The sequence below is a fragment of the Hevea brasiliensis genome, chromosome 16 (assembly GCF_030052815.1).
Source record: "Hevea brasiliensis isolate MT/VB/25A 57/8 chromosome 16, ASM3005281v1, whole genome shotgun sequence".
Lineage (NCBI taxonomy): Eukaryota > Viridiplantae > Streptophyta > Magnoliopsida > Malpighiales > Euphorbiaceae > Hevea > Hevea brasiliensis.
Genome location: NC_079508.1, coordinates 52293851 through 52309240, shown reverse-complemented (window position 1 = coordinate 52309240; position 15390 = coordinate 52293851). Strand labels below are relative to the sequence as shown.

The 15390-nt window shown below is 31.7% G+C and overlaps 3 protein-coding genes across 5 annotated transcripts; all 3 read right to left on the bottom strand.

Moving 5' to 3' along the window:
- Positions 1–1820: 1820 nt before the first annotated feature.
- On the bottom strand, positions 1821–3796 carry LOC131174659 (uncharacterized). The gene is made up of 6 exons (XM_058138409.1): positions 3686–3796; positions 3306–3565; positions 2499–2624; positions 2259–2345; positions 2043–2135; positions 1821–1962 (listed from the first exon to the last, which is right to left on the bottom strand). The coding sequence occupies exons 1-6, from the start codon at positions 3794–3796 to the stop codon at positions 1821–1823; spliced, it is 819 nt and encodes a 272-aa protein (XP_057994392.1).
- A 2225-nt stretch (positions 3797–6021) lies between these two features.
- Positions 6022–9079, bottom strand: LOC110640881 (agamous-like MADS-box protein AGL104). The gene is made up of 12 exons (XM_058137988.1): positions 8706–9079; positions 7970–8023; positions 7836–7865; positions 7710–7728; positions 7565–7626; positions 7422–7449; positions 7268–7329; positions 7071–7170; positions 6931–6978; positions 6737–6843; positions 6408–6603; positions 6022–6293 (listed from the first exon to the last, which is right to left on the bottom strand). The coding sequence occupies exons 1-12, from the start codon at positions 8888–8890 to the stop codon at positions 6156–6158; spliced, it is 1029 nt and encodes a 342-aa protein (XP_057993971.1). The 5' UTR covers positions 8891–9079; the 3' UTR covers positions 6022–6155.
- A 1217-nt stretch (positions 9080–10296) lies between these two features.
- On the bottom strand, positions 10297–14134 carry LOC110640882 (aspartic proteinase-like protein 1). Of its 3 annotated transcripts, none has more exons than XM_021792411.2 (10): positions 13627–14132; positions 13406–13544; positions 12904–13145; positions 12568–12795; positions 12290–12428; positions 12135–12205; positions 11950–12049; positions 11145–11205; positions 10988–11059; positions 10297–10695 (listed from the first exon to the last, which is right to left on the bottom strand). In XM_021792411.2, the coding sequence occupies exons 1-10, from the start codon at positions 13947–13949 to the stop codon at positions 10454–10456; spliced, it is 1617 nt and encodes a 538-aa protein (XP_021648103.2). In that variant the 5' UTR covers positions 13950–14132; the 3' UTR covers positions 10297–10453. The 3 variants fall into 3 exon arrangements, 2 of the variants coding, with proteins under 2 accessions (XP_021648103.2, XP_057994289.1); XM_058138306.1 differs by having other exon boundaries at positions 12904–13180; positions 13627–13771; XR_009144939.1 differs by lacking the exon at positions 10297–10695 and having other exon boundaries at positions 10987–11059; positions 11468–12049; positions 13627–14134.
- Between the last annotated feature and the right edge of the window lie 1256 nt (positions 14135–15390).

Here is a 15390-nt window from a genome sequence, read left to right as displayed (position 1 = left end):
CTACTACTACTACTACTACTACCTTTTTAATGTAATGAAATGGTTTCCTTCTTGCTCATCTATCGCTCATCGCTCATCACATCTTGCTACTACTATTCAATTTTCTCGGAATCTAAACAGAGAATAAATTTATTGGTATAAACTACTACTACTACTACTACTACTACTTAGAGAAAAGGATTCAATTTTCTCGGAATCTACTACTTAGAGAAAAGGATTCAATTTTCTCGGAATCTAAACAGAGAATAAATTTATTGGTATAAACTACTACTACTACTACTACTACTACTTAGAGAAAAGGATTCAATTTTCTCGGAATCTAAACAGAGAATAAATTTATTGGTATAAACTACTACTACTACCTCGGAATCTAAACAGAGAATAAATTTATTGGTATAAACTACTACTACTACTACTACTACTACTTAGAGAAAAGGATTCAATTTTCTCGGAATCTACTACTTAGAGAAAAGGATTCAATTTTCTCGGAATCTAAACAGAGAATAAATTTATTGGTATAAACTACTACTACTACCTCGGAATCTAAACAGAGAATAAATTTATTGGTATAAACTACTACTACTACTACTACTACTACTTAGAGAAAAGGATTCAATTTTCTCGGAATCTACTACTTAGAGAAAAGGATTCAATTTTCTCGGAATCTAAACAGAGAATAAATTTATTGGTATAAACTACTACTACTACTACTACTACTTAGAGAAAAGGATTCAATTTTCTCGGAATCTAAACAGAGAATAAATTTATTGGTATAAACTACTACTACTACTACTACTACTACTACTACTTAGAGAAAAGGATTCAATTTTCTCGGAATCTAAACAGAGAATAAATTTATACTACTACTACTACTACTACTACTTAGAGAAAAGGATTCAATTTTCTCGGAATCTAAACAGAGAATAAATTTATTGGTATAAAAAATAAGCAGGTATTACTACTACTACTACTACTACTACTACTACTACTACTTAGAGAAAAGGATTCAATTTTCTCGGAATCTAAACAGAGAATAAATTTATTGGTATAAAAAATAAGCAGGTATTGTCACAAATTTCCATCTACTACTACTACTACTACTACTACTACTACTACTACTACTTAGAGAAAAGGATTCAATTTTCTCGGAATCTAAACAGAGAATAAATTTATTGGTATAAAAAATAAGCAGGTATTGTCACAAATTTCCATCAATATATATAACAACCAGCAAAACCTCCAGAGCCCCTTGCAAGTGCATGTGTCTACAATGGTGGAGTTTTATATGCAAGTAGTTAGCATTTGCAGTCAGATCAAAGCAAGCATCCGCAAATGTGGGTCTACAGGCAGACCAATTCCCTCAAACAATGGATCATACACTGCATTTCTGATTGGCCTGTAATTATCATAAATCCTCACAATTAATTAGATATATACATATAAATTATAATATAAATGATGACTATTAAAAATAGCAGAAAACCACTACCTTAAATTCAATAGAATGGAAAGCTTGTCTTGAGGTCTCCATGCTGCTCCATGGTTTTCTTGAGTCGTTCCTGATTCCACCTAATAATAATAATAATAATAATAATAATAATAATAATAATAATAATTTCATTAGATGGGAAAAAAAATGAAAGAAATATAAAGAGAAAGCATACTCAGTTCTTACCCTGGAAAGCTTGCATGGTGATGATGATGATTCCCCAAGTTCAAATGGCCTCTTTCCAAGAATTTGTCTTCCCAGAATTCCACTCTGAGAACAATTCAAAACAAGCATAATTCATGACGCCATTTGAGGTTAGTCAAGAGAACAATTACAGCAACTTGTAATCAAGATTCATATTTGCCTGAAGAGTTTCTGAAGTATTAAAGAGTTGAGTTTGTTGAGATGTCTCAAGGTCAGTAATTCTTCTTGCATTTTGATTAGCCAGTTCTTCAGGTTGACATATCTGAGCCCTACTATGTATAACAATGGATTAATAAATTAAAAGACTAGATGATTAAGCTGTTTATTAATTAAAGTGGAAAAATGTTACCCTGAAAGTTTGAGAGATTCTTGCTGCTGCCAGGAATTACAGCATTGCAATTGCAGATCAAACAAGTTAGCTGGATGAATATGCTGCTGGAACCTGGGTTCCAAGGAAAGGAAGGCAAAAGATCAAGCATTTAAGTTAAAGAGATACATTGTGCAATATGTGTTGCTTCTATTAATAAAAGAAAATTGAGTGATAACAGTAATCAATACAAGGCACCTTGACGTTGAAGGCAATGAGTTACAATATGGCGAAATATCCAATCCCTCATTAGTTTTTCCATTATGGTAACCAAATTGTGGGAGCCTAAATTAAAATGAGGAAAAAAAAAAAAACTTCATATCATTCTCAATTCCAAGCTAAACAAGAAACAATATCTTCAATGAAACAAACACATAATCATCTAATCGTTAATTATATGTATCTTATTCTTAATTAGTTTTAAGGTTAAATGAATACCTTGAATCTATAGAAGCTCCATGTAGCATAGAGTAGTTCTGCTGGTATGATGGATCATTCACATTTGTCATTCCAGGCACTTGATGAGGTTGTAGTTGTCTCTGATTTATCAAGTAATCTTGGTACCTAAATGAAAAATACTGTTAGTACGTATATATATATATATATATATATATATATATATATATATATATATATATATATATATATATATATATGAAGTGTTAGAATGGTGGGATTAATTATATTAAGATGCAATTAAATTTGTGATTTAATTTTAATTTTATCATTTAGATAATTTTAATTTATCATCATTAGGTCATTTAATTTTATTCCTGCAACAGAATTTTAAGCAAAATGCGTGAACCATTTTTTTTTTTCCTTTTATTCTACATGCAGCTGAGAAATACACATTCAAAACGCATACAAGATTTGAGTCGGTTGCTCTTGTCTTAAGTTTGCGTTAGCTTGGTTCTGGTTTGTATTGCTCCAGGTTTTTTGACTTAACTTGCCATGCCTTAGGACTGGGTGTTTTTCGGTGTTTTAGGGAGGTCTATCAACCTAAGTTTAATTTGAATATATTTATGCTAAATTTTTCTTAGATTCTATTCTAATATTAAAAAGAAAATATATACCTATTAAAAAACAAGATTTTGAAAATAAATATGTGAATGGATGCTTATAAGATTATCAAAAATAAAATAAAAAAATAAATTAGGTGACTTAATTATAATAAATTAAAATGAAATTAAGCAACAAATATATATTATAATTAATCCAACGATGATGATTTCTTATTGCATGTACCTTAATGAAGTCCAAGGCGTAAAAGGTTGATTTTGGTTGATCCAGGGAGAGGGTGATATTCCAGGTACAACTCCAATCCCCTTCCAAGTCCCCATCAATGGAGGATGGAATGAGGAGGAGCCTGCACCTGCAGCGACTGCCATTTTTCTATTGCTTTCATTTGTAGATGCTGCGACTGTCATGAGCTTCTGTTTGGGAATTGCTTCATTCATTGGAGGAGGCGGATTGCTTCCAGATGATGAGCCTAGCTCGCCAAGCTCCTGTAATTACCATATCTTAATTAATATGATTAAATCTTTGATGAATTACACCTGATAATTATATATTTTTTAATAAAAACGTTTTGGTAAATATAGTTGAACGTACGACGTCGTACTTACATTAGAAAGATTACTAGGTATTTCAACGGGAGAGGGAGAGACTGGGGCACTGTGACCATTAACCAAGCGATCAACGTCAAACTCGAAAGAGGCTCCTTCTTCACCCTCCATATCTGAATGCATAAATTCTATTTAAAATGAAATTTATTAACATTTATAAAATTGAATTATATATATATATATATGTGTGTGTGTGTGTATGTGTGGAAAGTAGGTATCATACCATATATTCAAATGAAACGAAATCAAAGTCTCATTCCAAACAAGTCAACTGAATCTTCACCTGATTGTATAATAACACTCATATGCTTCATTCAAAGTACTCCAATAAATTAAATCATATGCCTTTTTAAAATATTTTGTAATTCAAAAAATTAATTTTAATTTTAATTTTAATATTAATGCTGCAAAAATCGTATGATAATTATAGTCATTAAAATCAAGTTCGAGTTCCTATTCCCTAACACCCCTACCAAAAATAAAATAAAATTCCTGTAGGACCCATTAATTAGAAGGCAATCATACAATTGGCTAGTTTCAAGATGGGGAATCATTTGACTTTGAAAACACAGTGAAAGGATTCAATTAATTCGTTGGTGAGTAGCAGATAGCTATGCTTTCCTGAGTAACCGTAACTCAAATTAAGAAAAAAACAAATTACACTAATCATATCTTATTTTGTTTGCTAATAATGGATTAAAGAAAACAAGAAAAACAACTTTGACAAAGCTTTTCTTGATCATATCTAAGGCAGGTTTATATCACCCTTAAAAATAGTCAAATCTTTCAAATTTTTTTTCCTTTTCATAAAATTTATCATTTTAATTAATTCATACACGATCTCATAATGTATTGATCGTATCGTTTAATTTATTATTTTATATATAAAATGTCCTTACTTCAATCTAAATAAATATATAGATGAGTATACATGCAACGGTATATCATATCGATAGAGTGGGAGTGAAAGCTAGAAAACATCAAAGTAATTAAAGATAAAAAAAAAATGATAATATGTTTATAAAAATCAAAGGATGAACAAAAAAAATTAAATTGTGTTATCAAGAGATCCAAAAAAAATCCCATTAATGTAACTCAGCTGGAAATCTTCTACCTAATGCATGCAAATGAAAGCATGTAATAGGGAATTGTATGCTTACCTTGCTTAGAACTATCTGCTGTGTGTCTGGTTTTGATGAAGAGAGATGGTGAAACTGATGATTATTGCAAGGAGGCAGAGTTAGAATATGATAAATGAGTCGCATAAAGGAGGTAAGGTTATGATGGTAGTGATATTTTTATATGGGGAAAGATTTAGATGTAAGATTTTTTTTTTTTTTTTTCTCTCTCTCTCTCTTTTGGTAAGAATTGAGACCTTTAGAGCCTTATTTATCGGCAGGAATATGCATTATGTGCTTCAAAGTTGACCCTCATTGTGAATTTATAATTAGTGTTGATTTAATTGAAAATTAATTTTTAAATTTTAGCATTTAAACTTTTTATTGGAGGTATTTAATAAATATAATTTTTAGATTAATTTTTCAGTAGTCAACCGTTAGTGTTTAAAATAATAATTATATATTTATGGAACAAAAAGTTAAAATTTTTAATTAAATGATAGTTTTGATTCTTCAATATCTGATTATAGATAGGGAAAATTTTATTTTAACTTAATTCATCATAAATTTAAGATACAGATATATATATAAAAGTCTCACTTATTTACATATGGGTTTCATTTATATGTTTATCTTTTATATTCACAATAAATCAGATTTAGATAAAAATTTATCATAATTGTTAATAAATTAATATTATTAAGTGTATTTAGAAGACATAATTATATTATATATATATATATAATTTTTTTATTATAGATTATAAGAGGTGAATCTGATATTGACAATGCTCACATTTAATAATTTGACTGTTGCATAGACACAAATGCACATGCAATCCCTTGTCAGAATTTATGTGTCATTTGTCTTCATTAGAACTTTCTGTTTTTCTTTTCTTTGCCCATACAAATTCTTTACGATGCTACCAAGTATATGCCTCAAATCAAATTAGCTAAACGCATTGGCAATTAAACTTTTATCCCAATAGTTGTGAAAATAATTATCAGAAAGCAATGTCAAACCATATGGAATTCAAATTTTTAAATTTTATAAAAATTTTGAGGAAAAACAAATAAAAGAGTTACAAAAAATTGACATTTTAATCTCAATAGTTTCATTTCCTTATTTATATATATATATATATATATATATATACAAAACCATGAATTTTTTTTTTAATCAAATATGTGACAGGAATTAATTTCTGTTAAAATCATATACGGGATGATATTTGGTATGTTTATATCTATGAATAACATGCAACATTCAATAATTCAAAAAGAAAAAGAAATTTTTTACATGAGTCAGCTGGCTCGCCGGTGAATATCAACATTAATTTATTGCTTTTTTTTTTATTGCCCATTAAGTTGAGGGATTTTGTTGTCAAAATTTGCAGCTTCATTCTCCAACTGCAAGTGAGGTCCACTGATTGGGATATCCATCTGCTCACGTGGCATCATTTCTGGAATGTTTGGGCCCATCATTCCAGGCTGATTGTATACGAAAATTTTCATGAGTTCATTAAATTAATATATATATATATAATCATATTATTAAAGCAATTAAACTAATTATTTAATATATAAAAATAAAAGAAAGAAAACCTGAAGTTGAGGGTATAAGGAAGGTGCAGGCATGGGATTGGAATGGAGAGCAGTGGTTGATGAGTAAGGCTGAGGCCATGTAGAGAAGTTATTATGGTCATTAGGGTTTGTGACATGGCACTCTGCCATGCTTTGTGCCTCTCGATTTGAGCTACTTCCTTGCAACAATGGATCATACATTGTTGATGATAGATCTCTGTCTCCAAACACATAACTAATTTAATTAGTTAATTATTTTTCAATTTTTTTAATAATATTTAAAGATATGAGAAATGTTTTAAATAATTCTAAAACTTCAATAATATTACATTTTAAACAGAAAAACAAACCTAAGATTATTCAAAGAGGCAGAAGTATCGAAAATATGGGTATGGCTTTGACCACCATCAGGCATCCAACCTATAACTTCATCCTCGAATGAGGTTGCCATCCCTTGCTGTGTACATCCATAATTTTAATTCTATCATTAATTAGTTAAAATTTTCAATAATTAATATATAATGCCTCTTTTCACTTTAATTACCTGCATACTAGAGGGATCATAAGCAATTTGGTTGCTCAATAAATACTCCTGCAACGAGTAAATGAAATAATAAGGATTTGGAGTAAAAAGAAAATTTTATTAATCATAAAAAGAAGAAAAATTAATTAAGTTGTGTGAACCTTTCTCTGCATAACACTTGTCAAAGTGTCAACAAGATTTTTCTCACATGATTCTAGCTCTCCCATGGAAGAGATTTTTAGTGGGTCGGGCTCATATATCCTATGTTTGATGAAGCAGCAATAGATTAAAAATTAAGCTATTAATTATAATTAAAACTTAATTAATTAAGATAAGAAAAAAGAGCTAACTAGTTAACCTTATCTGTTCCTCTGCAATCTGAAGTTGTTGTTGTAAACTGGCAACTTCGTGTTGGAGTTCCTAAAATGGAAGAAGAACATTAACCAATTAATTAAGATTAATGCTTTTGATATAAATTGATTTATAATTAAAAGAATACTGTTGTTATGTACCTCAACATCAGAGTTGATAGCTGTTGGACTTTTTGCAGCATCGATATCCAAGATGAATTAATAAGAAAGAATAAACAAATAAGAAAAAAAGTTGCATAAATGAATTAATATATATGATGAGAAGGAGGGAAATGTAGACTAACTTGGCAAGTTGAAGAGCAATGTCGTTTTCGCTCTTAAGTTGTTGCAGAGTCCTTAGCAAATACTGCAACAAGACGAATGAAAACTCTAACTTCAGTGAGAGGAATTTTCTAAAATTTTATCATATTAAAGCTAATTAATATTTACCTCTTTGCTTTGAAAATCACTGCAAGAAGGAAAAATGAAAAAAAAAATGGTAAATAAAACAACTATGAAAAAGCCAAAGAAGGGAATTAATAAAAGGGAATAATAATTAAAGGTTGTAGAGCATACGGATGTCTGCTATGTTCAGGGTATATAGCACTGCAAACAGAAAAGTTATGGTGTAAGATGATCAAATGATTAACCTAGTTTAGATGAAACTTAATTTACAAATTGAACTAACGTAATTTCAATAGCATACATACTGTTCTCTTTCTTGATCTGGGAGATTAACATAACGCGCAAACACATCCTCAATCCTGAGTTTTCAAGCATAAATTAAGAACATATTATTGTATTGTAGATTTTGACATTATACTATCCTAAGAATGAAATGAATAAAATAATAAAGGATTTTATATCAATGCAACAACTGAATTCTTGAAAGTATTTATTATATATATGTGGCAATAGTAAATAAACCATCCTTTAATTTCTCAAGCCATTAGCCACAAGTATAGTTATAGATCCTAATCTTTGGGCTCAGAGTTCACATCACAACCAAATTGGCTGAAAAATGAAAACAGAAGAAGACCCATCAAAGGAAATTGTGTTTCAGTAGCGGATTTCCATATACAAACTCAGTTCATGTTGATATTAATCGATGAGAGGTCTCAGAGCGATGTGCATTCGGCCATGATTTTATCATTTCTAAGTAACAAGAAAGATGGCTATTCTAGACTCAGAAACTTAATTAATTTTTATGATCATCATCAAAAAGATTTGAATCAACATTGATTATGAACATGCAAAAAAGAGAGAGAGAGAGAGAGAGAGAGAGAGAGAGAGAGAGAAGAAAATTGTTTCAGATATCATCAAATTTATCAACAGCCATAACGGTTATATGCAAATTAGATTTTCTTGCATATCTAAATGATCCAAACATAAAGAAATGTAAAAATAGGAACATGCAAAATAAAGAATAGAAAAATTGGGCGTCACCTTTTTTTCCCCGAGAAATGGCTAAGACGGCCGGAGGGAGAGAACATAATAAGAGCAATATCAATATCACAAAGAATGGAAAGTTCATAAGCCTTCTTAATGAGTCCATTCCTGCGTTTTGAAAATGTAACTTGTCGATTTGTGTTGTTTTCTATTTTCTTTATCTCTAATTTAACACGACCCATCTTGATATTGATGAATGTCTGTCACCTTTATCTAAGCTATTGACGATGATTTTTAATATTTTTTCTTTTATATTTGGAACAAGAGAGAAGAGAGTGGCTTGTATATAAAACCATGCACAAGGACGATGACGATGAGAGCCTTAAAAGAAGGTTTGTTAGGTATACCTGAGAGAAAGAGAGAGATTGGGGAAGAGATGGTTGTAAATGGAGACAGATTGAAGGGTGCATAAAAGAAGGGGTCATAGGCTGTGAGGAGATTTAGCGGTTAAGGACTAATGATTTTAAAGCAACCCATTTATCAATAGCTTAATTATATGATCCATAAAGGTACCATTTTATGCCAATGTTTTTACTTAGATCAGTTCAACAGTTGGTTTGGAATCAGACAAAAATTATTAAAATCGATGGGTTTGATTTTGATTAAAATTATACTTTTCATATTTTTACAAAATAAATTTTTTAAAACAATGTTGAATTTCATCAAAATCAAATTTTATATTTGCATCTGAGATGGTTATAAACTTTATAATCATCCTCTGCGTCTGTGCAACGTGATCGCCTAATAGCAGCTGGGCATTGGAGTCTAGGAATTTTGTTTTCTACCTCCGCGCATAAAAAACGTTGACACCTAAAAGCCACAAAATATGTACAAATCCATCTTATCCATTTCTTTATACTGCTCCTGATTGAAATTTTTGGACCCATTAAATATTTAGACTGCATGTATGATCAGTATTAAAAACATATTACTCATCTCATAAATTCAATTCAAGTCAGTGGATAGATATATTAATAGTTCCAATGCAATGGTTGAACTCCATTCCATTTTAAATGATATATTAATACAAGTTGTTGAAACAAAGATTGAATTTTGTTTAATGAATTAAAGAATGAAATAAAAGTTTTAAAAACTTGATTGAGGAAGCATGAACATGCAGCGCAATGTGAAGTTATGCAGAAGGCAGCTCAACCAAATAGAAACCTTCCAATTCTATCGTAGTAAAGGAAGCCCAATTTATTTGGAGTGCTAATCTGCCACATGCAGCTTGCAAGGTCAGTTTCAAAATATGGGTAGAGTTGGTTGTTTTGGGCTTTTGGCAGATAATTTCACTTTCATTGAATACTATTCTTATCAATTACCATCAGTTAGGGAAACAAAAAATAAAGGGCTCAAAAACATGGCCCAATAAGTCAAAATGGCTTAGGAACAAAGCTCAAATGAAATGGTGATCTGCCTTGGTGCTAATTATGTTAGAGCCACATCCAGCAACTCTGCCATGTTTTCTGGCATTGAATTTGCGTTATAGCCATACCAAGTCAAGACTAATTTGGCTAAAGCATATAAATGTAAGAAACCTAGCAATGACTATACTATCAACACTAACAAATACTACGCAAAACAGAAGTTAGCAGTAAACTGAACCAGCTACATTAAGAAGATAATTGATCTTCTCAACCAACCCCAATCAATAGAATGATCTTCAGAAAGCTGAAAACCTATGGAAATTGGAAGAGTTTGACAGGATAGACGGGATTTACAAGCAGAAGAGAGTGGGACAGAGATTAGATTTGCAAAACAAACATACATATGTTCAGTAGCAATACAAACGAACTCATTAAATAGAGCAGAGAGGGAATATGCTGGGATGCTGCAGAGGGTTTAGAGGTAGTCTTTCCAGCAACAGCAGGTGCAACTGCATGCTTATTAGGGATGCTCTGTTGCTCATTAGTTGGCAATGGATTTGGCGAAATAGCATTTGGAGGTGGCGCAAGATTTACTTTTGTATTGTCACTTATATCTTGACCTGCACACGTGAATCAAGGATAAAATCAGTTTCAAATCTGCCAACAAAAGTAAATGTTGAACCAAGAAGGCAATTCTTCATAACCATGTTAGGTTTCTATAAATTTTCTATCAGAATCTCCTTTAAATGGAAGTTGATTCTAGTACTCATATAAATTCTTCACAAGCAATTTGAATGAAGTAAGAAATTTCTAAGAATCAATGGTTCAATGTATTCAGAAAAACTAGGACTTCAAATAAGAAAAATCATCTATATTTTAGAGAATTCAAACAACACAAGCTTAAATGCTTACAATTTGAATTAGACCAACCCAATTTCAAATTCTCCATATCAAAAACAACACGATAACCTGTCATGAAGTTTTCTGCAATTTACATATTGATCAGTGTCACTATAGAAACTGTGAAAAACAATATGCATACAAAGCTACAAGGCAGAGTAACACTCACGTCCAATGATACCATAGTTGAGATCTATTGGCTGGAGAGCTAGGCAGAACATGGTGAATTTCTGCACCATAAAAGTCAAGTCAATTAATATTTTTCAAAACAATGTGATTTGCAAATTTTTACATCTAATCACCATACCAAATTACCAATTGCCAAGAAAAAATAGAAACTTGCAAGCACAAACACCAAAGATATATTCTGATCTCTGATTATGCATGTAATACAGCTAAATTTGTTAGAACTATCCAAAATGTATTGTTTATGCCAGCATGACATGTGTAATTGGAAAGAGGTTCCTTTTGAGTCTTTACAATAAGGCATACCATGGTTTGAACTACACAATAAGAATAATCCTTCTCCATCAGGACCATCACATACAAACGCCAACTCCCATCCTAATGAGATTTGGACTCACATGGGACCCCCAATTTGAAATCCCAAGTTCAAATCTTGAAAGGACAATCCCCTAAGAATTAATAAAAAGCACATATATATATAGAATGCCAAAATCTGAAGTGGGTTAGAAGATGGATTGCTCAGCTCAATCTCTTTGCTACTGACAAAAACCTCTTCAAGTTCCCTTCCAATCACTTCTCAAATTTATTGAATCAGTTCATTCATTGGATGCAGTATTCATAGAACTCCATGCACACAGTGTACACTTCCTATAACTCTGTTCTCAACTTCATCCAATACTTTTGTTGAACATTTTTTTGTCCCAACTTTCTAGCATTCACCAAGTCCTGCTATACAGTCTCACAAGTTTACATTCAAATGAAGAAAAGATAAGAATAGGATCCAATACCTGATTCTGGGGAATGGAATATGTGGGATTATGAACTATAAAGCTTTGGTTCATTAGGAAGTGGAGTCGCAAGGCAGGAATATTACTCAACTCCTGTGAACTGTTCCAAAGAAAAGTAGCAGACAATCAGTTATAGATGAAATAAGAAAAGGGGCTTGCCAACCTTTCCAAGACTACAGTCCAACCTGGAGTTATAACAATAATTCCATGGGCCTCCCCGGAAGCTAACCCTTTGTGCATTCACTTGTTTGTCAAACTGTATTCAGGAAGCAATTACTTCTAAGGCCATATAATAATTAACTCTTTTAACATATTGAACATTGCAGACTCAAATATGCACCTCCAACACAATTTTATTATAAACTTCAGTTGGAAGAAATGTAAAAGATGCACCACTGTCAACAGCTGCTTTGAATCCGGATTGCTTAAGACAAGAATTGCCAACACAGTAAGACTCCACCTCGACAAAATAAGTAATACTGAAACAATGTACGAACTAGTTACATTAAGCACAGACGGAAAGAATACTCAGTAAGTCTAAAGATCACTCAAGAGTCAAGACAAGCGCTTTGGCAAATAAAAGAAAACAACTTTGAAAGGAATATAAAGATGTCTTACTAATTTCCCTGCATAGGCACAAATGGTGTTGAATTTTGGGACGCATGCCCTTGGTCACCAAACAAGATTCTCCCAGAATCATTCTCATCAAAGCAGAGCGAGAAAGATTTCCGAATTAATCCAGCTTTTGCAAGCAAACTTGGAACAGAAATGTCTCCGGGTCCTAGTCCCATAACACCATCAGGAGCAGCTCCATCCAAATAGCCACCACTTTGCTTTCTACCACAGCTGCATCACAGGAAAAATTAAGAGTAAGAACCAAAAAAATGAAGCAAAACAGAGTAAGAAAAAAAAATTAAAAAAAAAAAAGTCACAAGACAAGAATGATATAAGCACCCTATAATAACTGAAGCCTGCACCCTTCTTGGGGTTGCGTTTTCGCTAACTGAATCCAAATGTAGTTTATCTTCGACCAAAAATCCAGAACTTGAAGTACCCGGGTCATCATAGTTAGCAATGTATGGGCAGGGCTCCTTCAGATTTTTGCAGTTGGAACCCAATTCACAAAGCTGATGGCTGCAAGAAAGGTGCCTGCTTGTGCTGGATAAAGATGGGCTATACTCGCTTAAATCTCTATCCTGCATAAGTAGATGCCCCAAATACAAGGGAGCACCTGCAAATCAATCATTGGAAATTAAAGCTGAACCTGCTACCTAATTCTTAGTTTGGACTACTCCACTAGTCTAGTTGACTTCAAATTACTACCACATTGCAAGTTTTAATTTTTTTTAACATGTATTAAGCAACAAGTAGATGGAAAGAAGTTTTTTCTTTGACAAAAAAACTAACAAATTAGGAGAAAGGGAAAAAGAAAAAAGTTGGTAAATTGCTTGCATACCAAAGAACTGTAGTAACTGGCAGACAAGGGGGCGCATTGTACGCAATCACAGGGGACCCACAGCAGATCGCTCCCAGCATCCAATGCAACAAGAAATGATACATTTGGCGTCCCTATATCAATCCATGTGTAATGTAACCTGCACAAAATAATAAATAAATAAAATCTCACAAATTTCTTTTACTTTCTTGGCAACCAAACAGAGTTCAAACTGCACAAACCAGTCAAGCTCATTTCCGAAAAAGAAAGTCTCGCTGCCCTGTACGGGAAACAGCAACTGATTCTGAGAACCGAGCTTCATTCTCTGACGCTTCAAGTCACTACCCAGTAACAACTGAAAGTACTCTAAGCTATTCCTTTTGGGCCAGGAATCGAGACTCAAATTACGATTCCTAGAAATCCAGAGCGCTTTGGCCTCATCAGAGAAACGATTAATCAGTTTCGAAGAGAATGTGAGTCCAACGACTTCAATCGAACCATCAAACACAAAGCAGAAGCAAACCACCATCAACAACACCAAAGGAAGCGCACGATTTCTACCCATCGCGTGCGAGAGAGAGAAAGAGAGAGAGAGAGAGAGAGAACGAGAGAGAGAGCTCTGCTTTTGAAGTTACAGAGATGGAAGTGCTAAAGTGCGCCGGAATGCGCAGTGCGCAGCGAGTCCAATAATGGGGTTTTTTTGTTTTTCAGCGTTGTGTAGGCGAGGCGTCGAGTAGCGGAAAACCGGAAGGCAAATATAGGCTTAGGCGGAGCTTTTTGAATTTTTAAATTTGGCACTTTGTTTTATTTAAAAAAAAAAAAAAGAATTTACGGTCTGTTTGGATGTGTGGAAAGTCAAAAATAAAAAATAAAAAGAATTAATAATGATTGGTGGGCATTGACGAGGCGAGACGAGGGAGCGACAGGTGAGTGAGGAAGGAGGATGCGAAGCACACGTGGGATACTTTCAATTGGTGCTTTTTTGAATTACGCAATCACGGTACTGGTGGCTTTTTACGAGGGACGGTGGATAGGTCAAGAGAAAAGTCTCACTAAAATTTCATCTGCTTTATGATTTTTCTTTTTTTTTTTAAAAAATTATTAAAAATTGACGTAGATTTTACATTAAAAAAATATATTATTATTTTTTAACAAAAGAACTAATCAATTAAAGATTAGTAACTGGACAAATGTCCATGTGTGTAATTGCGCAAATATACATAATAGCTTTATTTGATTTAAGGTTTAAAAATTAATAAAAGTTAATAATTAAAAGCTTAAGGTTTAATCTGCATTGAATTCGGATCGAATCAAATTGTAATATAAAATTTTATATAATAATATTATTGATTTAATATAAATTATCACTATAAATTATCATAATTATTCATATAAATTATATTTAAAATAAATCATCATAACATAAGAAGAGCTCAAAAATTAAAAAATAAAAGAATTGAGCACTTGAGCTGTAATTTTTATTTAATATCTTTTAAAAGTAATGGTTTAATAAAAAGATGTCATTTTGATTAAATTGGCTTATTAAAAAAAAATATTGAAAACTCACTCAATCCATTAAACCTGCAACAGGTCAATAAGCATTTGACAAGTTCATCAAATTTTTCTCAATTTTAGTGATATGTGGGTTTTGAAGGTAAACTAAACTGTTTGGTAAACAGGTTAATTATTTTTGTAGTTCGAACCAATCAAATCAGTTTGAATTTCAAAATCATGTTTAAAATACTCTATTTTGTAATTGGTTAAAAAAAAAAACTCTATTTTGTAGACAGTAGTATTTTTTCTAAAAAGAAAATTTGATACAAATGTTTTAATATAAAAATTATTTTTTCAATGAATAATTTACTTTGAAATTGTAAGAAATATTAATATTGATAATATAATTTAAAATATAATAAAATTAACAAAATATATTGCACAAAAGTGCAAGTTATCAAATCTGACTGTGTAATTTATTTTTCTTGTACAAAACAAGTAGAATATGGAAA